Raw genomic sequence first — 21,621 nt, 5'->3', positions numbered from 1 at the left:
CCTCTTGCCCCATGGGGACAGCTGGACCTCAGCAGTGTGTTCTGGCACGTGTGGCTGCCAGAGTCTGTGGAAGAGTGACCTGGTGCCTGCATGTGTGGTGAGAGGAGAGGTAATGAAGCTCCTGATTTCCCAGCAGCTGATGCCTGCCTGAGTGATAGCTCTTAATTGGCTTCTCTCTGCAAAAATCCTCTCCCGCCGTCCCCAGGAGAGATGGCATTGCCACAGGCTGTGCCTCCCCATGCTCTCCCCACTGCAGGCTGTTTTTGGGAAGCAAAGAGGAAAAGATAAACTAGGTGAAGAGATGCACTGCTACATGATTTAAAGGTAGTTGTTTGGTTTTGGCTGTGTTTTTTTGTTGGTTTTTTTTTTTGGGGGGGGGGTTGGTTTGGTTTGGTGTTTTTTTGTTGTGGTTGTGGTGGTGTGTGGTTTTTTTTTTTTTTTTTTTTTTTTTTTTTTTTTTTTTTTTTTTTTTAACAGAAATAAATATTAGCCCTCTCTCAGATAATTAGCTATTTCCTTACTGGATTGCTGTGAAGGGAAAACACTCACTATGCTATTAAGTGAGCTAAAAGACTCACTGTGCTTTTATTTTCCCATGTCACTTTTCTCACCATTGTCCAGATGAGAGATAGGGGTGAAATAAAGGCATTTCTGCTCCACCAGCATGGTTACAGTCCCACCCAACTGATGGGTGCTGGTAAGAAGAGCAGATGGTGGCTTTGCCTCTGCAAAGAGCTTTGTTCTCCCGGGGAGTGAGGATGCTGGGAGTGCAGCAGGAAGGACACCCCATAGCCTGCTCCGGTAGTTCCCACATCACGCACCTTGGGGCTGACCCCAAAGAAGGGCAGGTTGGCTGGGGGTGTGTGGGAGGACCAGTGTCCTAGTGGATCCCATTAGTCAGGGACAGTGTCCCACAGGGGTTTGGAGTCCCCCAGAAACCACACCAGATTTTTTCCCCTTTGCCGTCCTCTCACCTCATCCCTGTGGGAAGAGGCGCAAGATCCAGCATGGCACCATCCCTGCTTCCCCCATCACCAGTTCCCAGCTCCTATTTGTAGCCAGTGAGACTCTTTTGGCACACCGCAGCAGTTGCTGAGGAGTGAGCAGTAGCAGCAGAGCAGGTGACAGCTCAGATGTGTTGATCACTCAGATCTGTGCTACGCTGCTGGTGCTTTTTTCCTCAGCAGCTTTCTTCCTGGCTGCATCCCAGAAGGAGGTAGGATTCAAAGGCTGCCCCTGCCCCGCCCCACCCTGTCCTTAGCTGCTTCTGAAGAGAAAGGCCTGAAGGAAGTGCTCACCTTGATGCTGTGGAGGTTACAAAAGGAGCTCAAGCTGGTGTTTTTCATTGCTGTGAAAAGAAACCAAATCCCAATACACCTCAGACAGTGCTGCTCTTGAGCTCCTGGCTGAGCAAGGAGCATCTCCGAGGCAGGGGAGGCATGGAGGGGACGTTCAACCAGTCCAGGGAGTGGGGCTGGCTTGGTCCCCAAGTCCTTGTCCTCACAGCAAGGAGGGGATCTGGGACACCCGGTCATGGCACTTCTGGCCACCCAAAGGCACAGAGTGTGTGAAATGAGAGAGGGGTGTTTGTGCTCAGATTTGGGAAGGGGGCAGGGAATGGGCTTTCTGTGACTGTGTGTGTCTGCCTCTCGGTGTCACTGGCTTAGGATGAAGGCTGGTGGGGCAACTGAGCCAGGGCACGGGCATTTGGGGAGCAGGGGAGGAGGGCCATGGTATAGGGATGCTGAGGCCAGGGGGGAGGTGCCCGTGCCGAGGGTGCCGGACAGTACCTGTGTTCACAGGGACAGGCACCTGCAGCCATCTGGTGGGGAAGCTGGTTACAAACAGATGTCCTAATCATGAATAGAGAAGAGGAAGTAGTTCTGCTATGTCATGGAACTCTTCAGTACCACTTGCAATTATTTTTTAGAAAGCTCTGGGATGCAGAGGACAGCAGGTTGTTGTTATAGAACACCACTGTTTTACCAACATCCCCATCTCAGAGAACCCCAAAGCGTTCCTCATCAGCCACCAGATATCTCACTTTCACTGCCCCTCTACACAAAGATCATCTTTGCACTTTCTGCCCTTTGCATCACATCCCATAGCAGTGACCTGCCAGGCTCCCTGCATTCCTTCTCCTTTCTGGGCTCGACATGTTGCCAGGTCAGAACTTGAGGCTATTCCTCCTTCCTCCCAAATTTTTGAGTATCCCCTGGAGGATCTGGACCATTACAGAGCTCTGCTGCTGAGCTGAGGGTCCTGGTTGGGAGAGGGACCCCTTCTCTGGGAGGACAGGAGGAAGAGGGTGAAGAGTCACTTCTTCCACACCCACTGGTAGAATTTAAGTTAACTTTTTTTTTTTTTTTTTTTAAGCTCAATCAAATTTCTGGAGCTTGAACCTTCTTTGACTGCTCTGTCTTCTTGCCTTTTTACTTCCTTCCCTTCTGCTTAGGCAGCTACAGCAGACACTGTGAGTCATTAATAAGTTATTTAGCAGTGATCATGCTCTTCCTTGGATTTCAATTTCCACATGTTTCCCTTCAGGCTGTTTCCAACTAATTTCTCCATTTGCATAATGCCACCCGTAGGGATGCTCTGGCACAGCCCCTTCTCCCCTGCTTTGACAAGTTCATCAGAGATTCAGGCTATTAGTGGAAAAGACTCATTCTGCTGGCCCTTTAGCCTGCTCCTTCCCCGTGCATCTCCAATTAAAAAAAAGACAAGCAGTTTGGGGTTCAGAGGGACGGAATGCCCATGGGAAGTGGGCTGAAGACTGCTGGACTCCCCACCCTTGGAAGCCCTTGGAGGGAACCTGCTGGAAGAATTCCAAATTCAGAAGTAAAAGCTGCATCTTATTGTAGATTCTAGTCTGGCTGCCCAAATAACTTTGTCTAGACCAGAATCAGCAGGGACGCCCCACCCCTGCTGATTCTGGGGTACTTGAAGAGGAGAGATGAGGAGGGTTTTAGCTGGGACAGCACTGAGCTGGGGTGGGGGGGGAGGGTAGGGCTCTTCACCCGTGCTGCAGATTCCCTGCCACACGTCCCCTCTCCTGAAATAATGCTCTTGCTTGGTTGTTTGGAGGGGTGGACATCCAGGAAGGCTGAACACATGCAGGAGAGGGGAATGAAAACCATCACATGGGTGCCAGGTAAGTCTGCCCCTTTTTACTCTTCTCTAAGGCCACCTCATCTGTTTTGGACATGCCAGCCCTTCGCTGCAAATTCTGCCTCTCTGTCCACCATCAGAAGTAAGATCTGCTTATTTTCTCCTGATGTTTGTATTCCTCTGCCCCTGTTCAAGTAGATTTTATGCTTCTACTACACACAGATGCTCCAGTCTCTCTCCCTAATTCTTGTCCAACTACACAGGGAAAAAAAGCCTTCACCACCATCCTGCTCTCAGTGGTATTTGCCCACTGTGATCTACACTGAAATACATCTCCCTCCAAGATACTCAGACACCAGCTGGATTATAAATTCCTTTAGGAACAGCATAAACACCTCCAGGTTTAAGTGAGTGCGGCACTCTTGTGAAGCTCACCTCTTTGACAGCCAGCTCCACATTATTATAAACAGAGTCTTTTCTCCTGCTTTTTTTATTAGTTCTTCCATGTTAAAAAACATAATGGGAACTTTCAGACCAGCTTCTGTACAGATCTCTGATGCACTTCTTTCTTTTATGGCTCAAATACAATGACAATTGCAGACATTAACATGCTTCTTTAGGATGAAATTACATTTGAATGGCACCCAGCTGGAGGAACATGCTGCATCTCTTGCAAAGCTGGCTGCAGCCTTCCCAGAAACTCTGGGAAGGAGGTGAGGGATGCCCAGAGTCTGCCTGCAGTCTCCTGCACGTGGGGAAAAGAGGCAACAGGGGAGCCAGAGAGAGGAGGGATGGTCAAAGGCAGATGCTGGAGAGTGGGGGGTGAGGCATGGCTTCTAAATGCCAACCTTTTGGGGCAATCACTGCCTTCATAGCCACCTCTGAAGCCTTTAATGTGTTGCTGACAATATACAAATAAGGAAAAGTAAGATGTATGAGTGGCAATGCTTGGTATTTCCTTGTTACTAGAAGCGGATGGATGGATGGATGGATGGATGGATGGATGGATGGATGGATGGATGGATGGATGGATGGATGGAGATACCTCTCTTCAAGGCATGGGAAGGAGCGTGTTGAGGTCACCCTGCGTCTCAGGCTCCTTCCATGTCTCTTCCTTCTCTGGATCTCATCCCCTCACAAGCAGCACTCCCACCCCAGATTTGGCAGGTTTTGTCAGCCTTTTCTTTCCATCCCTCTTTGTGTGCAGGGCCCTGACCTAGTACAAGGAGTGGAATCCTTCAGGCCAGCACCCCTCCCAGAACACTTCTTAGGTAGAGATTTCCATTACAAAACTTTTGAGAGTCCAGCACTCTGGGACGGCAACCTTATGAGGCCTCTGACTTGGGATCAGCATGGCAGTCACTACTAACACAGAAAAAACCTTGCTGTCTTTACCAGCTTGCATCAATAATGGGAGAGATGGCGTGCAACCACCAGCCTGCCTTCCTCCTTGTTTCTGATTTGGGATAAACCAGCAACCGGGATGTTCCCCTGTGGATCAGGGGTCTGTCTGCAGAGGGATGCAGAGGGCATGCTTCTTGGTCTTGTCCGTGCTCTGTCCTCCTACTCCACTGCAGCTGAGGGGTCAGGCCACCCCACGGCACTGAAGCAAGAATGTTGTTCCCATCACAGGAGTCTGGAGACCCCACCAGGACTCTGGCCTCCCAGAAGAAGCAGCAGTCATTCCCTGGCACCATCTCCCCTCTTCTCCCTGTGTGTACCCTTCATGGCCCAAGCCTGGGCAAGAGGCGGATCTCCCAGCTGCGGGCCTGAGAAGGGAAGCTGTAGCCCCAGATGGGGGTTGTTGCACCAGCCCAGCAGCAGCGCGTGGTTTCTCTCCTGCACATCTTCCACCAGGCAAATGTGCTCCTCCTTGTCCCAGCAGCCAGGCTGGTGCTCCATTCCCTGTTGCTAGATGGTCGCATGCCACAGCCTCAGGGAGAAGAGGGGTCCACTGTTGTCTGGAAGAGGAAGAAACCTGCACAGCACATCCATGCTGAGGCCCTGCTGTGCAAGCAGCCCTTGCAGGCACTGGGGCTCTGTGCTCCGCAGGAAAGCTCAATCCCAGAAGGGTCAGCGGCCAGGGATGGCAGTGACATGCAGGTGGCAGCTACACGTGGCCCCCTTTTGAGAGATAAGCAATCAGTGCTACCACCACCCCGATGTACACTCCTGTGCCAATGGTTATGGAGAGAGCGGCAAGGAAGAGAGCTCGGCGGGAAGCTGAACTGGCCAGATGAAAATCTCCTTTGGAGACAGCCTTGCTGGTCTGGAAGGAGAAGAAATGCTTGTTGCTCACAGCTGTACCAACCTGGCATTTAACCAGCATGCAATTGTTTCATTACTGAGTCAGCGCTTTTCGTCTGCCCACTGCACCCCACCGAGGCTGGGAACAGACAGCGAGGTGTCTGTCAGTCTGGGAGGGCTCAGAACAGCAGTGCCACCTGCACACATTTCCCTGTGGAATTTGCCTCCAAGGGAAGCATGGGCTTCAGCTACTTGTCTGAAAGCACCCACCTGGGCACACAGCCAGAGCTGTGAGTGGGTGGCTGGGCACTTGTAAGAGCTCAGTGCACGGGGTGATGGCTGTGTGGTACTGGCCAGATACCAGTGCACCCTGTACAGAGATGTAACAAGAACTGCCTATGCTCAGGGAGCTGGCTCCTGATGGCATGGTCTGTTGGTCCAGCTGTGCTGCCACCTGATTCCTCCTGCATGGGGTTTTCAGCTTAAGCCTATTTGCTGTTGAAGGGCTGATGAAAACAGCAGTGGAATCAGATCCTCATCTCTCTGGAAAAGGATGGCAACTTCCAGCTTATCTGAGTGCTCAGGGCATATTCCAAGCTGCTCTAGCTATTACCTACTACTTGAGTTCAAGTTGCCAGGTGAAGACACCAAACAGATATAGTCCTTGCCTCAGTGAGTGAACAAAGGGGGTAGTTATAGAACATGGAGCTGGATATAAACTGCCCCACCTACATCATCACATGGAGGGTGCACTGTGCTATCTTGTACTACGTAGAAAAATGTGAAATCAATTGCTCCTTGGGGCCCTAATCAATTAATGCTTCCACTGCCTCTCACCAGCTCTGTGCCAGGCACTCATGTAATATATTTTTCCACTTCTGTTCCTATCATCTTGATTTAACTTCTTAATGCCTCCCCCCCATCTATTCTTGGTACAGCAGCATCTACGCAAATGCGGAGTAAATCCCCTGGCTCTGTATGAATTATTCTGGGTCAACAGCGATATAAGTGAGCCCAGGCTCCAGGCTAAGCCCTCAAGGACAGAGCAGCTCCTCTGAGCTGCTGCAGCCTGAGGGCCATTTCCTCTCCAGCCTCTGCCAGCCTGGCATTGGCTCCCACAGGTTAGCCAATGTGCACCAGAAACAAGTGCAAGAGAGGAGCTGTAGTGTGATATGGACACCAAGCTCCCTTTTGTGTCTCCAGCCTCCAGAGCAGCCTGGCTCCTGTGGGATGAGCTGCCTCAGTCTGAGTCATGGTGTAGAACTTCACAGTACTGGGGCATGGGAGGATACATGGGAAAATGCTGTCATCCTGGACCTGGCTGGAGGGTGAGAAGCTGGGCAAGGGGCCAGGGGAGGCCCCAGTTCCCTAAATAACAGCCAGAAAACCCAAAAGAAAAGCAAAGATAAAGATGCAGCCCTGACCTCCAGTAACCCACGCCAGAACTGGAGGGGTTCCAACCCCACAACAGTTGTGGAGACATCCAGGAGCACCCTTTGTCTCAACCTTCAGAGTTACAGCCATGGCACAGAGATGAGCCTTAGATTCAGAAAGGTGTTGGTCACCTCCCTGGGCCGCTGTGGTTCTCAGAGCCCCTGCTTTAGCACTCGGCACATGCAGGCAAGCAAAGGGATTCCTTACCCCTTGGGAGAAGTAGAAGGCAGCAATCCCCAGGGGCCAGCAGCAACACAGCATGGAGAAAAGAGCCAGGCCCAAGTGGTCCCGGGGGGGAAGCATCAGGAAATGATCCTCGCTTTCACTGTCGCTGGAGGAGTCGCTCTGCAAAACCAGATGGATTCAGCACATGCCCACCTCCCCGTGCCACTCTGCAGGCTGCATCTCAGCACCTCGCCTCCCAGCTCCCACTCTCTCCTGATCCTGTCACATATTCTCGTCCAATTCCCACTGGCAAATTCAAGGAGTAAATTTCAAAAATATTTTACATTCTTCAGCATGGTTTGATGAGGAGCAACGTAGCTCAGCAAATTCAAGAGTGAAATGGATTCTCGGCTCCCTGCCAGAGCAAATGCTGGGGGTCTGGGATTTCCCTGCATTAGAGAGAGTCTTAAACTGAAATATCTTCAGCTTTGGCAGAACTGACTGTTTGTCAGCTTAAACAAACTTAAACAAAGTGACTTATCCCCATTAGAGACTAGGAGATCAATATCCTGCTAGACTAATTCAGGAAGTGAGGGAAAGGCTTTGAAGTGGAGCCTACATGGCAGGGGCAGCCTGCCCTGTCCCCTTAGTGAGTCACTGCTCGCTGGCTGTGGGGAGCCCTCCTGTCTTTGGGCACCGCTGGGCCAGCCTCAGACCACCCTGCAAGGGTCATGTCTTGGTGGGGAAGGGATGCAGAGGTGGGGACATCCCTGCTGCCATCTGAAGAGGCTACATCACCAACACCAAACAAGCAGAGCTGTGCTGGGTCACCAGCTCCACTGAGCTCTGGGGCTCTCTCCCTCCTCTCAAGACCCTGGATGAGGCTTCCCAGCCTTGTCACCGCTGCTCAAGCCATAGTGGGGCACAGCACAGCAACGAGGCTGCTTTGTCAGCTCTCATCCTTCCTGCACAGGATTCATCCTGTCTTTATATATGCAAAGCTTTCTCTCAGCTGCTGCCATCTCGCATGTGAATTTTGAAGTTATGCAAGAATTGCTGTTTGTCTTTAGCTCGAGTGCCACAGCAACAGCAGGCTGCCCTTGTCAAAGTGTTCCCATTTCCCAAGGGTCCCGCAGAGACCCACCTCTCTTTTGCTCCCAGCAGCAGGCAGCCAGGCTGCTCTTAGGGAAGCTGACCTCCTTCTGAGGTCAGCAGTGAGGGAAAAGGAGCAGGAATTATAAGGAGAAAGAAGAAATACTGGGTGCACAGGGAGGCTGGTGAGGCAGGAGATGGAAGGATTTGGGGGGGAGTTCTGGCTAGAGGAGGGAGAATAAATTATCAAGAATTTGAGCCAATGTCCAGAAAGAATGACCACAGGAGTTTAGTGCTATCCCACCTGCCCAAGCTCACCTCATACTCCTGGAGCTCCTCTTCCTCCACCTCATAGGAAACAGTTTGGATGCGGATGTCACTCTCTACCAGGCAGGACCCTTGTGCCTCATGCCCTTCAGGAGCTTCAGACAGAGACTCTTTGCTTTCTGTAAAAGTGGTCTCGCAGCTTTCCATCATGCTGTCCTTGGCCTTGAGAGCAGTCTCATCCTTCACAAGGATGAAACTGGGGCCATACAAGGCTTCAACAGCCAGCTGCAGGGAACTGGCATCCAGCAGCTGGTGAGTCCTGGCACCACCAGTGTTTTGGAATATGTAGGAATACAGTTTCCCTTGGCAGCGATGACTGGGGTAGTCCTGGCTGTGGTGCTGGTGGTAAGAATAGCTGCTGCGAAGGTGGCCGTTGGATTTGGCCAAGAGCGGGTTTTGGAGCTCACGCACGCTTTCCATGCTGCTGGCAGTGGTGGTGGTGGGGCGATCCTGCAGGAGCAGAGGGGGTGGGAGGGAGTAGGCTGTTATTTCAGCAAGGAAAGGGAGCAGAAAAGCCTCTCACCCATGCACAGCCATTGTTGAGAGGCTAGCGGGAACAGAAAAACTTGGCGATACTGGAGAAAACGAGACCCCTCCCCACCTCTGCACAGCCTGAATGCTATCTCCCCAGGTGGCAGCAAGATAAGGATGCAGTCCTGCAGTAAGGTTATCTGATTCAGGCTGGATTAACATGAGGACTTGCTGTATCTATAATGCATCTTAAGTTGGCCATGTGCAGCCTGACAGGAAAGGACCTACTGCATCTTTTCTGCTGGTTCATAATGCGTGCTGTGACAAAGACTGACAGCACAGAAGTAGATAAGAGACTGACAATCACTCAAGGAGTCTCCCTGACTTCCCATGGTGAATTGTATCCATCTGGACATTACACATACACCTAACTGGCTTTCAGGTGCATGGGAAATTCTCCAGGACTCATCCAAGATTGAGCTGGGGCCAGGGCATGTGCAGTGAGCCACCAAGGGAAGCCAGGGGGCTGCTGTGAGGACGTGGAGGTGGTGTTTAGCCTGGGGTGGGAGCGTTGGGTGCTCAGCCAGCTGTGAGGAGGAACAGAAAGATGAGGAGATTAAAGGGGAGACTCCATGGGCTTTAGTCCACTTTGTAATCATGACGTTTTAAGTAAATGATCCATCACATCGAAGTGTTGTATAAACCAGCTCCACCCCTGAGTACAGCAGCAGCCAGACAGCCTTGGCTCTGGGCCACCAGCTTCAGAAACTGCTGAGCCCAAATGAGATTCCTCAGCTACAAATTTCAACATTGGTTTCTTCCTCAGGGAAATTCACCTCCCTCTCCCTTCCTCCATTTCAGAGCGCTGAAACCTTGTACTGCTCTCATTTTTGTTTCCTACGAAAATTTTTCATATGAAATATTTCCACCCCTTTCCTTCAGAGGAGCATTTGGCTTCCAACCCACCTTGGAACAAAGAAAAAGTACAGTGAAACATCAGCTTTCTCAGGAGAGAGAAACAATTACTTTGCCCTCTTGACTACCTGAGCCACAGGTTTTACAGTCTCTTTAGCATTTTTCCCAGCTCCCAGACCATGCCACCTTATTGCCATGCAACCTCAAATGTTCCTGTCCTCCTTAGAGATCTCGGTCACTGACTCCTCTGCAGGATGCTGTGTAGCAGGGTCACACTTCCTTCTGCTGTAGGAATCCCTGAGGTGCACTAGGTCTTCTGATAGACAGCACCTCACCTTGGCTTTAAATCTCAAGAAGGAAATATAAATAGAGAAACTGAGGACTTCTAGAGAGCGAAAAGCCCAAGTGGTCCTGTTTCCTCAGCCAAGCTCCACCACATCATGCAGGTTTGGGAGCCATGCATGGTTTTAAAGGGACCTCTCCATTGGCTGTGTTCAGGCAGTGGACATCACATTTTGGAAATCTGCTCAGGAAAATGGAACTGTTCAAAACCCCTCTTGTGCTGCTAAAACACTGTGCATTTTGGTGAATGCCCTTCACTTCTCCCTTCCCAAAGCCATTCCCTGCCTTCCACAGTCTCCCACCTTACTTATAAAGCTGGTAATGGCTCATGCAGCAGATGGCCATTAAGTATTTTCAAAATATTTAAGGGAGATGCATATTTGTAGTAAAGATGGTTTCGTTTTCTGCACGGACACAGAGAAGCTCAAAGCTACATCCCAGTTTTCAGGCAAGGAAACCACGACCCTCTTCTTTGGTTATGTTAACATGCAAATTAGATTATTAATAAAATAACTTAATTTTTAACAAAAGGCTAAGGAGAGAGCAGTCACCAAGTATCATTTGAGAGCAGCAGCCGAAGAAAGAGCCCAGTACTAGCGAGAGAAAATTGACAGATTTAGTACAGCATCCACGCCTTATCTCAAGAAATGATTCTGGCAGCAAGCTAGGGTAGGAAGGAATGGGATCTTGCTGAGAACTGCTGAAGGGAGTCAGTTCCAAATGTGTTGAGAAACACCAGCAGACGGACTGCGGGCAGGCTGCCGGCCACTGGGCAGCAGGTGCTGCCTGTGCGGAAGTTGCTGTGCTTCTCACTTTGGGTCCTCAGCAACAGGTTGGAGAAGGAGCAGAGCTGCATGGAAAAGCCACAGGTTGACAGCAGCAAGCACTGGGAAACAGTGTGGGAGAGGGAAAGAAGGGAAAGGAGTTGGGAGGAATTGGAAATCTAAAAGGGAGTTTGGGAGGTGCCAGGGAACCAGTGTGGGAAGAATGCATCTATGCAGCTGGACTGCTGTTGGACATGGACTCTGTTGAATCCCAAAGGATGCCAGAAGGGCTGGTGGGAGATGTCTCACTGACCTGGGCTGTGGGGAAGAGGCAGTGAGGGCTTGCAGGCAGCAAACATCCTAAGGTGAACATACCTTGGAAGAGTAACAGTCTGGGTAGCAAAAGAAATCACAGGAAAAACTCCTGAAGTATGGAGATGTCTGTGAATATGGGATGGGCACGGGTGAGGCTTCATCCCAGGGAACTGGGGAGAGCTCAAACCTCTCTGGTCCCTCAAATTGTCCTGGTGCTGTCCTTAGAGCAGAGCCAGGATCTTGGAACTCCTGCACAGGGCATGGATAGGGCAGGGCTACAACTAGAAGGATTTAGTCTGGGCTGGTTCTGTACCCTCTGGAATTATAAAATATTTACCTGTACTAAAGTCTCTTTTCCTTGCTGCCTTCCACTCTTGGGAGTTGGGGCTGATGCTGTCCCTGGGAGACTGCGGGGACAAGGGGAAAAATGCAGAAGAAAATCTCACAGTGCTTCTGATAAATAAGCAAAGGAGCTACCAACTGCAGCCTTGATGCCCAGTTCTGGCATTTGTCAGCAGTGGGGAGGGGACAACGAGGGCCAGTGTCACAGCACACTTACAGCAGTGTGCTCAGCCCTGCTGGAAAGCAGCCAGGCTGAAACCTCCCTCTCCAACAATGGTGAAGATGTGAAAGAGTCCCAGTGCCAGAGGGGTTAGGGATGCTTCCCACGCCCCAGTCACCAACATCAGCACATCCCACAGAGACCACGTACCGAATGGTCTGGGTTTGCAGGTGGAGACAAGGGCCATCAAGCCTCTGGAGATGACATTAGAGAGGGAATGGCAGAGAGCAGGACCAGCCCTGCATGCACATGTGCAGGGAAGGAGAGAGTCAGACCAGCCCTGCAGTTGTCCCCAAACCCCATTTGGGTTATCTGAATCCCACAGGAATTTAGCCACACGGGGACTTAAAAAAGGAAGACTAATTATAAAATAAGCCTGGTGATAAAGAAAGCCTGTTAATAACCAAGGTTGGGGAAAGAGGAATGGAGTCAGAAGATGAAAGCAAGAAAGCAGTAAAAGACAAAATTGTCAAAGAGTGGCCATTCTCTGTCCTGATTAGCAGCAAGACTGGATAGCGTGGATATCCATCGGCCCCATGGGGCTAGGCTGGGCAGTACTGGCAGCGGGTAGTGGTGGTGAGATGCTGCCAGATGCACGGGGAGGACGCACACACACACAGACGTGCTGCCAGATACACGGGGAGGACGCACACACACACAGACGTGCTGCCAGGTGCACGGGAGGATGCACACACACACACACACACACAGACGTGCTGCCAGGTGCACGGGAGGATGCACACACACACACAGACGTGCTGCCAGATACACGGGGAGGATGCACACACACACACAGACGTGCTGTCAGATACACGGGGAGGATGCACACACACACACAGGCGTGCTGCCAGGTGCACGGGAGGATGCACACACACACACACAGACGTGCTGTCAGATGCACGGGGAGGACACACACACACACACAGACGTGCTGCCAGGTGCACAGGAGGATGCACACACACACACACACACACACAGACGTGCTGCCAGGTGCACAGGAGGATGCACACACACACAGACGTGCTGCCAGGTGCATGGGAGGATGCACACACACACACACACACACACAGACGTGCTGCTAGGTGCACAGGAGGATGCACACACACACACAGACGTGCTGCTAGGTGCACGGGAGGATGCACACACACACACAGACGTGCTGCTAGGTGCACAGGAGGTTGCACACACACACACAGACGTGCTGCCAGGTGCATGGGAGGATGCACACACACACACACAGACGTGCTGCCAGGTGCACGGGAGGATGCACACATACAAGCATACACACACAACTTGGGCACACCTGGGGGAGGCAGACTGCGGTGCCCTAGTTGAGCCGAACCATTGCTGCAGCTCTGCTGCTGCCTGACAGCTGCTGGCTCCCTGCAGAACTGCCTCCCCTGTGCATGGCTGCTCCTGAAACCAGCTGCCAGAGCAGGGCCCCCATACTCCCCAGCCCGCTTTGCAGCAGTCCCAGCAGAGTGGGAAATGCACAGCTGTGTCGTGTACTCTCAGCTTCTTAAGGCGAGTACTGGGTAAAATGAGTCAAAAAAGGGCATAAAAATAAAGAGGTAGCAAATTTAGCTTTGTATTTCACAGATCTCACCTCCACACCACATCTCCTGAGGCAGTTCTCAGAGGGACCCTTGGCACAGATGCCGGCTACGATAAGCCAGTTAATGATGAATTAAGTAGCTGTTCCAGAAATCAATCATCATTTAATTGCCCTGTCAAGCAAACACTCTGCCTTGCTTCCCGGGTTCATTAGCCGGTTGTGGCTGTGGTGCATGTCCCCAGACGCCACAGTGAGAAGGTTAGCCCACCCTGCCTGAAGGCTTTCCCCTTCAGGACAGCACCGGGAGAGGTCAGTGCCCTCAGGTACTGGTGTCCTGCTGCACTGCCATGCCCTGGTTGGTCTGAGGGCAGGGGACTGTGAATGTCTGTTCCTGATCCAGCTGATGTTAAGCAGCACCATGGCCAGGTACAGCTGCCATAGCCTCAGACAGATGTGGATCCACTCCTGATGAAAGAGGAAAGCATAGGAGATTTGTCGAGCACTTGTCCCTGAGCCCAGACCTTCCTAGAAGCTGTCAGGAGGTGCTTTGGATCTTCGAAGTAGAGGCCTGGGTCCAGTCAGGACACAGTACCTCTGCCTCTGGGCATCCAGGCTTGTGATTCTGCCCAAGAGAAAACCATCTCACAAAGGCTGCTGAGAAGCAAAGGCACAGAATCGCCTGGGCAGTTGTCGTTTTGGAGATGGGGATGAAGGAAGGGCTGCGAAAACTCATGGACAATGTGTCTGGCAGGAGTGGAGCAAGCCCTCTCTCAGCCACAGGAGCCCGTGCAGCAGCATGGATACCTGGCATGTCTCAGCAGGGTGAACCACAGCTCAAGGGGAGAAGGAAGTGCTTTCATCAGCCCCACAGACATGACTGCAGAAAGCAGTTTTGCTCCAGCCAACACTGAAGCCTTCCCATGGGTGCTCGTCTGACACCACTGCTTCTGCCTTGGGCACAGCACCGGCGTGCAGATGGAGAGGATTTTTATCCCTGGGGTGTAACAAAGCCTTCACTAGTCCTGGGAAAGGTTACTGCGACAGGAGCATCAGGTGAGGTGGCCTGGGGGCTGGAAAGGTCAGAGGGCTGATGTGAGGGAGGCAGGTCTCAGTGTGGGGCAGGAGGGAAGGCTGGTGATACGTGACGGCGCCAGTGGGGCTGGCAGAGAGGGTACCCAGAGAAACAAAAGAGCACAGCAGGGACAGCAGTGGGAAGGGAAATGGTGGGCAAGAAGCATGGGGCAGGGGAAGCAAAGTGACATCTGAGGCAGACAGGGAGCTGGATCCTGGCCACCGACATGGAGAAAAAAAGGACTATGAAGCTGCTGGAGGGGAAAGAGTTGGTGAACACCAGGAGGGAAGGAAGAAGGTGACACAAAGCCTGTGGACTTGGATTAGAGGGAGGATAGCTGAGGCATCTGTGATGTGGAGAATCTGATTCACACCTTTGATGCAGCTGGTTTGATAGAGCTGGAATGGAGTGAATAAAATGCTTGTTCTGATCTCCTGACAGGTGGAAAGCCAGTACCAAAGGGCTGCTGGCTCCAACAGAGACTAAATTGCTCTGAGAATTGGGACGCGATGGACTGCTTTTCAAGGATCACAAGTCAAATTGGGCAATTTCCTGGTGGAAATCGGGTCTTTATTGTCTCCGATAAAAATGTTTCTCTGTGGCAGTGTTCTGACCCGGCTATGCTCAGAACTAAGGTGTTGCTCTTAATGGTAGGAAGCAGCAAATCCATCCCTGGGGCTGGCAGGGAAGAGCCAGGCTGGTTTTGGAGAAGCCATTCTAGGGGCTATAGCGGGCTGGGGCTCCCGACCCTCCCTGTCCCCAGCTCCGGTGCCAGTTATCTGGACACGCAGCCCGTGCGCGTCGCATCAACAGGGGAGCGGTGGAAACTCCATCGCCTCCGTGCAGGCATCCCCGTAACACCCGGACTCACACCGGGAGCCCCGGCACACGGGCTGTGCGGAGCCGGCGGGCTGTTTGTGGCTGCCGTGTGCCCGCCACGGCCGCGCCCGGCGCTCGCCAGGCGGCCGCCAGGTGTCCCCGGTGCTCCGCGCAGCGCCCACCGCGCCACCCGCACCGCCCGCACAACCCCGCACAGCCCATACAGCCCCGCACAGCCCGCACAGCTCCGCACCGCGCCGCCCCGTACCGCACCGCCGGCACAGCCCATACAGCCCCGCACCGCTCCGCACAGCCCCGCACAGCCCCGCACAGCCCCGCACAGCTCCACACAGCCCCGCAGAGCCCCGCACCGCACAGCCCAGCAGAGCCCCGCACAGTCCCCCACAGCCCCGCACAGCCCATACAGCCCCGCACAGCCCCGCACAGCTCCACACAGCCCCGCAGAGCCCCGCACCGCACAGCCCAGCAGAGCCCCGCACAGTCCCCCACAGCCCCGCACAGCCCATACAGCCCCGCACAGCCCCGCACAGCTCCACACAGCCCCGCAGAGCCCCGCACCGCACAGCCCAGCAGAGCCCCGCACAGTCCCCCACAGCCCCGCACAGCCCATACAGCCCCGCACAGCTCCGCACAGACCCGCACAGCTCCGCACAGCTCCGCACCGTACAGCCCATACAGCCCCGCACAGCTCCGCACCGCACAGCCCCGCACAGCCCCGCTCCGCACAGCCCAGCACTGCTCCGCACAGCCCCGCAAGCCCATACAGCCCCGCAAGCCCATCCAGCCCCGCACAGCCCCACACCGCCCCGCACAGCCCCACACCGCTCCGCACAGCCCGAGCATTCCCGCACAGCCCGCACCGCCCGCCCAACCGCGCACCTCCCGAACAGCCCGGCACCGTCCCGGCCGCCGGGCTCTGCCCGCTTCCGCCCCTCAGCGTCGCGGGGCCGGGACGGCGCCTGCGGGCAAAGCCCGGGCCCGGTGCCTGCATGTGTAAATCCCTGGGGGCGGCTACGGTGCCCCAACAGCCCGTGGTTGGTGTCGGTTCGTCCAGAGCGAGCACGGAGCTCGCCCGGTGCATCCCGCCGTGCCCCCCAGGCACGAGAGAGACGGGAAGGGCTCATCGAGCTGGAGATGCGGGAAGAAGGAAGCATGGACGGTGATGGAAATAAAGCACATGGTGGTGTGGGTGGCTAGGTGTATAATTAGCAGGTTTGGGCTCTCTTGGCATCCCTTTTTTTAGGCAGGAGACGCAAACAAATAAATAAGGTGGCTGTCGGAAGTTTCCGCGGGCTGTCCTGTGTACATGGGAGCAGCGCGGAGAGCAGGCAGTGCAGGGGGGCTGCTCCTGCGGCTGGCCCGGAGCTGCAGGGCAGCAGAGCAGCCATGGGTGCCCAGCTGAGGCAGAGCAGAGCGGGTCACCTGGCTGGCAGCACTGGACCAGGGACGTGAACCGGGACAGGATCAGGGATGGGCAAGTTCTGAAGGTTCCGACAGCCCCACTGGGACAGTCCTCTCAGCCTCAGAGCACCCCTGATGGGTTTACAGCCACCAGCCCTGCAGCACCTTCAACAATAGGCCCCTGTGAGGGGCTTTAAAGGGGTACAAGATGCCAAACAGAGAGGATGGATTGCTCTCATCAGAGGCTCCTTCACCTTCCTGTATGGGGACCCAGCAGGTTGCTGGGAGGCAGTGGAGATCAGGACAATGACTCCCAAGTGTGGTCCCTGCTGGGACTGACGGCATCTGCGGTCCTTTGAGGCATCAGACAGTGAAGACAGCTTTGGAGGCTGTTGGGCTCTCACTTCTCATCTGAGCCAAAATATACCAGTCCAGGGTCAGGGGAGACTAATTCCCCTGCCTGCTACAGCAACTAAATCACTGTCCTGGAGAAACATGAGCTCAGATTGGATCTGGGCTTCAACCTTCTCTTCCTCAGCTGAGGACCATCCTAAGGAATTACCCTAAGACTGGAGAGAGGGGCATTGGCATCCTGCCCTCAAGGTAGAAAACCTACTTAGAAACATCGATGTATACAGAGCCACTGAGAGACAAACTCACTGACACCTGGGCTCCAATGCTTCCAGAACAGAGGGAGCCCAATCCCTCACCCAAGATCAGGCTCCTTGCTCAGAGAGCCCAAAGGGACAACAAATATCCCACTGGACTGCTCACAGAGGTCCCTCAAGGTGTGTTTACTATCAAGACATTTTCTCTGCTGCTGGAAATGCACAGAAGCTCTTGCTGGCAGATTGTAATTTTGCTCATGGCTGATTTTGCTCTGCTAATGACTATGGTCCTCAATTTCACATCAGGTTTTCTCCATCACTATTTATACCCAGTATCAAACCGCACACAGCGGTTATCCGAAATGGCTCCATGCTCTTCTCCAAGCAAGCACTTTTACCCATACCCTTTTCTCCTGTCTCATCATCTCTGCTTCAAGGCTCTTCTGCTCATGAAGTCCCACAGGCCATTCATGGCTGCTGTTATCGTGGGACCCTGCACCCCATCCTCCCCAGAGACCACCCTGAGAGCATCAGTACCTTGTGCTGGAGCAGACCTGTGCCTCACGCTCCCCTCCAGGACCAGCCGTGCTCCCCTTGGCCCTGCAGCCCAGCCTGGGACCATGTGCAGGTCTGCATCCCAGGGATGAACCCCCTTCTCTCCTGGTACCCAGCACAGAAGTGATCGGGCAGATGGGACCTGGCTTTCTTCCAGGTGAGAGGCTTGCACTGTCCGAGACCAAAATGGGGACAGGGACACTCAAGGTGGCAGCAGTTGTTGGGGGCACAGAAGGATGTCCTCCCCTTCACAGCTGTGGCTTGCTGATAGAGCAGCTTATCCACAGCACCTAACTCCATCCTCACATCTCCCTGAAAATCCCCCTCTTATCACCAAAGCTGGCAATGTAAAGCGTCTGTTGAGGACTGCTCATTTGTCTCTGTTTAGAACATACTCGTACTCTAATGATTCATTAGCACCCTGAAGGCTAGCGCATGCAGCACCCTCCTTTCCCCACTGCCCTGTTTACTTTTTCTATGTCTCCCTGCCTTCGGCTCAGGGCTGTTTCCACCTTGCTTACTATGCCCTGATTCTCCTGGGGATTCACAAGGCTCCTTTGTAGCTCAGATGTTTAATTCATCTGCCAATGATCTGCTCTCTTTTTAAAAATGAACTTAAGTCATGGAGATGACAGCTTACTTTTCCAGCCCTATGTTTCCAAAATCAGTGTGTGTTTATCAGCAGTAAGATGATTTCCTGGTCCAGCAAATAAGTGGACTGCTGTCTTCCCATCTGGCAAACATCTGCAGACCCAGACAAAGTTTAAGGTGTTAAAATTATTACTTGGGTCAAAAAGTGCAATCCAAACCAGATGTTGAGAGTCTCTTCCATATTGCCATAGAACTCTCAAGCGGAGATGTGTCCTCTGAGTTTGAGGAGGGGCAGTTCACACTCATTTATTCTATCATCAGGAATATGATGACAGGAAAGGCAGCAGCTGCCCCCAGCCATCCCACAACCCTTGTCCATCCCACAGTATCAGATTCCAGGATGATGCAGGTGATAGTGCTAAATTTTCTTCCATATAGTATGGAAACAGCTGTTACAAAACAGTATCACATTTTCTTTTCCATGACCTTGCCAAGTTGCCTTGCTGAGGCACCCTCTGGACTGCTCCTTCATTTGCTGTACGAATGCTCTCCTTTTCTTCTTGGCCCATTTCTCTTCCCAGCCCATGACACCAACGCCCTGGGACAGGATTCAGCTTGCTCCTTGCACCCATCCAGAGTCACAGCGTGTTCAAAGAGGCAGCTGTGCACCAGGTGAGCTGCACTGTTGGTCCTATGTGGGCTGAGCAAGGACATTCTGCTCATGGTGTTTCCCTCCCGGCATGTGTCTGCTGGGTGGGGACAAGCCTCAGCATCACCCTCTTGTCCTTCCCTGCCACCATGGAAGTCATGGAGAGCAGGAAGGATTTGCAGAGAAACCTCTGCCCAGCCCAGGAGCAGCACCAGTGTGGCTCTCACGCATGGTATTGAATCTCTGATGTACCTTGGGCCGATTTTTCACACCAGCTGTTGAGCTTCCAGACATATAGCTTGGGGACAAATCCTGCAACCAGCTCTGGTTTTCGAAATATACCCGAAGTGTTTTACTCCATAAGGAAGCTGGTTTGAGTGATGCCCCCAAGAAACACTGGGGATCATTGTAGCCTTCCCTTCCAGGCTGAGCAAAGTGTTTGGTTTGCTGCCTTTTTCACTTGACAGAGAAACAGCAACAGAAGAACAATTTGGAGGAAACCTGTAATGCGGTTTTTTTTTCCCTCTCTAATGCTGTGCCTTGGCCCTTCACTCAGGAAAGTCAATCATTCGCCTATCTCCAACTCTACAAATAGAGAAATTCTGTCTGAAGACTTTGCCTGAAATTACCACCCTGAAAGCAGCAACAGAGCTGCAGCTCCTGCAAGGGGTATCTTCCAGTCTCAGCTCAGATTCAGAACTTAAGAAACTAGGCAGAAAAAGGGAGGCAGAAAGGGCAGAGCTTTGGACTCCCTAGTGAAGTCAAAGATGGTCCTGGAAAGATGTGAGTGCATCCCAACAGAAGCAGAGGGGCTGTGAGGGGGGCAGACAAAGCAAAATGGCCTGCAGTGCCCATGTCCATGCCAGTGGCCCACAGATTGCTCTGCCATAAGCTGCCAGGCTGGGCAGGATTGGCCCTCTTGGGGCTTGCTCCCGGGAGTGTGTGGGTGGTAGAGGGAGATTTTAATGGCCAATTTTTTTCTGAGCACCTGGCCACTTCTCTGCAAGTGACGGTGATGTCTGCAGGCTGGGCTGAGGGCAGGAAGGAGTTGGGTACCATGCAAAAGCAGGGATCTGCTGTACAAATTCACCAGGCTAGAGCTGCAGCAAATTACTCATTCTTTAATAATGGTGTTTATTACCTGCGTCTGACGGTGGCTCAGGGAGACAAAGTGAAGTGGATTCAGCTCCCCAAAGCTTTAGCTCTGCCAGCTGTTTTTATGACACGAGAAACTTTTGCCAGAGAAATGCAGTCACTGCATTTTGGCTTGGGTAATTTCTCCTCTTGACAATCTGCAAAGTAACCAGCAACTATCCCTCAGAGACCAAAGCTATTTTTTTCCATGCGTGTGGCAGGCAGGCTCAAACCCCACTTCTCTGGTTTTCCCTGGTATTTATATAGTGCTACCTTCCTTCTGGGAAAAAGGTTTTTACCAGTGGCAGATCCAAGCTAAGTGAAAGGGGAATTTATCTTTTTCAGAAGCAAAGGAAGGAGCCGGGTAAAATGGGTTTGGGAGAGCATTGTGTCTTTTATGAAACGTGTAGCAGCTTCGGAGAAGGAATTATTAACTGGCTAGAGAAGGAAAGTGCTTCCCATTGAAACTCCTGAACGAGTGGCTTTTCCCCCGGACACAAAATGGGAGGTCATCCTGAGGGCTGTACGGAGACGGGCGCTGCACAGGGAAGTCGTGTCGCTGGCACAAGCCACGGCACCGTCAATAGCTGTATCTACCGAGGTCCCAGGACTGTTCCCCCGCCCAGCCGCATCCCGGGGATGGCCGGCAGTGGCGTGGCTCCCGCCGGCTGCTGAGGCTTCTCAGAAGGAAAACCCCCCCTAAACTTCAGCCGACGGCTGAGCTGCCCCCGGGGAGGGAGTCCCGAAGGCAGGCTGTGTCCAAGGTGCCATTGCAATTGCTCCGACATAGCTGGCCTCCAAAACTTTGGTTGAAATCCTTACATTTTGGCCACCCCAGAGCCTCTGACGAGGTAATTTGTCCTGGTTTCTCCAGGTTGTAGCCTTTCATCTTTACATCCCTCAACGTATTTTCTGATCCCCCCCCCACACCAACTGGAGCTCGGCGCGAGGCTGCCTTTCCCTGGGGACGTGCTGCCATCGCCCTGGAACAGCCGGGGGACGCTGGGGACGAGCTCCGGGACCCCCGGCACCCCCCGGGGAAAGCCGACCGCCCGGGCGGCAGCGGGTGTGCCCCCACCCGAGAGCCGTACGCGGGTCCTTACCTGGGTGTCGGGGAAGGGCTCACCCGCCAAGTTGGATCACCGGCGGCAGGAGGGGACAGGCGGCGGCCGGCATGACGGCGGCCGGCAGCGGCTCGGCGGCCCCGCCGCGGCCTGTGGCCGGCCGGGCGCCCGGCGGCCCTGCGGCGGGCCCGGCCGCGGCCGTGGGGAGCGGCGGGAGCGGCGGAGCCCCGGCCGGTGCCGGAGCGGGCAGCGCAGAGGCACGGCGGGGAGCGGCGCGGAGCTCCGGCCGCCGCCGCGCCGGACCGCGCCTCACCGCCGCGCCCGCAGAGCCGCGCCGGGGCGATCAGCGACTCGAGGGCTGGCTGAGGGGAGCCGCGCCGCTGCTCCCGACGTGACTGCTGCTGCTG

General features: G+C 53.6%; 1 protein-coding gene across 3 annotated transcripts; it reads right to left on the bottom strand.

The window, feature by feature from the left end:
- Positions 1-3,600: 3,600 nt before the first annotated feature.
- On the bottom strand, positions 3,601-21,360 carry SYNDIG1L (synapse differentiation inducing 1 like). 3 transcript variants are annotated; one of them, XM_040068552.2, is made up of 5 exons: positions 21,254-21,334; positions 20,158-20,308; positions 8,368-8,826; positions 7,000-7,137; positions 3,601-5,380 (listed from the first exon to the last, which is right to left on the bottom strand). In XM_040068552.2, exons 3-5 carry the CDS (start codon positions 8,794-8,796, stop codon positions 5,222-5,224), a joined length of 726 nt encoding a protein of 241 aa, XP_039924486.1. In that variant the 5' UTR covers positions 8,797-8,826; positions 20,158-20,308; positions 21,254-21,334; the 3' UTR covers positions 3,601-5,221. The 3 variants fall into 3 exon arrangements, with proteins under 3 accessions (XP_039924486.1, XP_039924485.1, XP_039924488.1); XM_040068551.2 differs by lacking the exon at positions 20,158-20,308 and having other exon boundaries at positions 21,254-21,360; XM_040068554.2 differs by lacking the exons at positions 20,158-20,308; positions 21,254-21,334 and adding an exon at positions 11,521-11,597.
- Positions 21,361-21,621: the final 261 nt, after the last annotated feature.

The sequence above is a fragment of the Hirundo rustica genome, chromosome 6 (genome assembly GCF_015227805.2).
Source record: "Hirundo rustica isolate bHirRus1 chromosome 6, bHirRus1.pri.v3, whole genome shotgun sequence".
Taxonomy (NCBI): Eukaryota; Metazoa; Chordata; class Aves; order Passeriformes; family Hirundinidae; genus Hirundo; species Hirundo rustica.
Note: the sequence above shows the minus strand (reverse complement) of the source record. Positions and strands in the feature narration are given on the sequence as shown.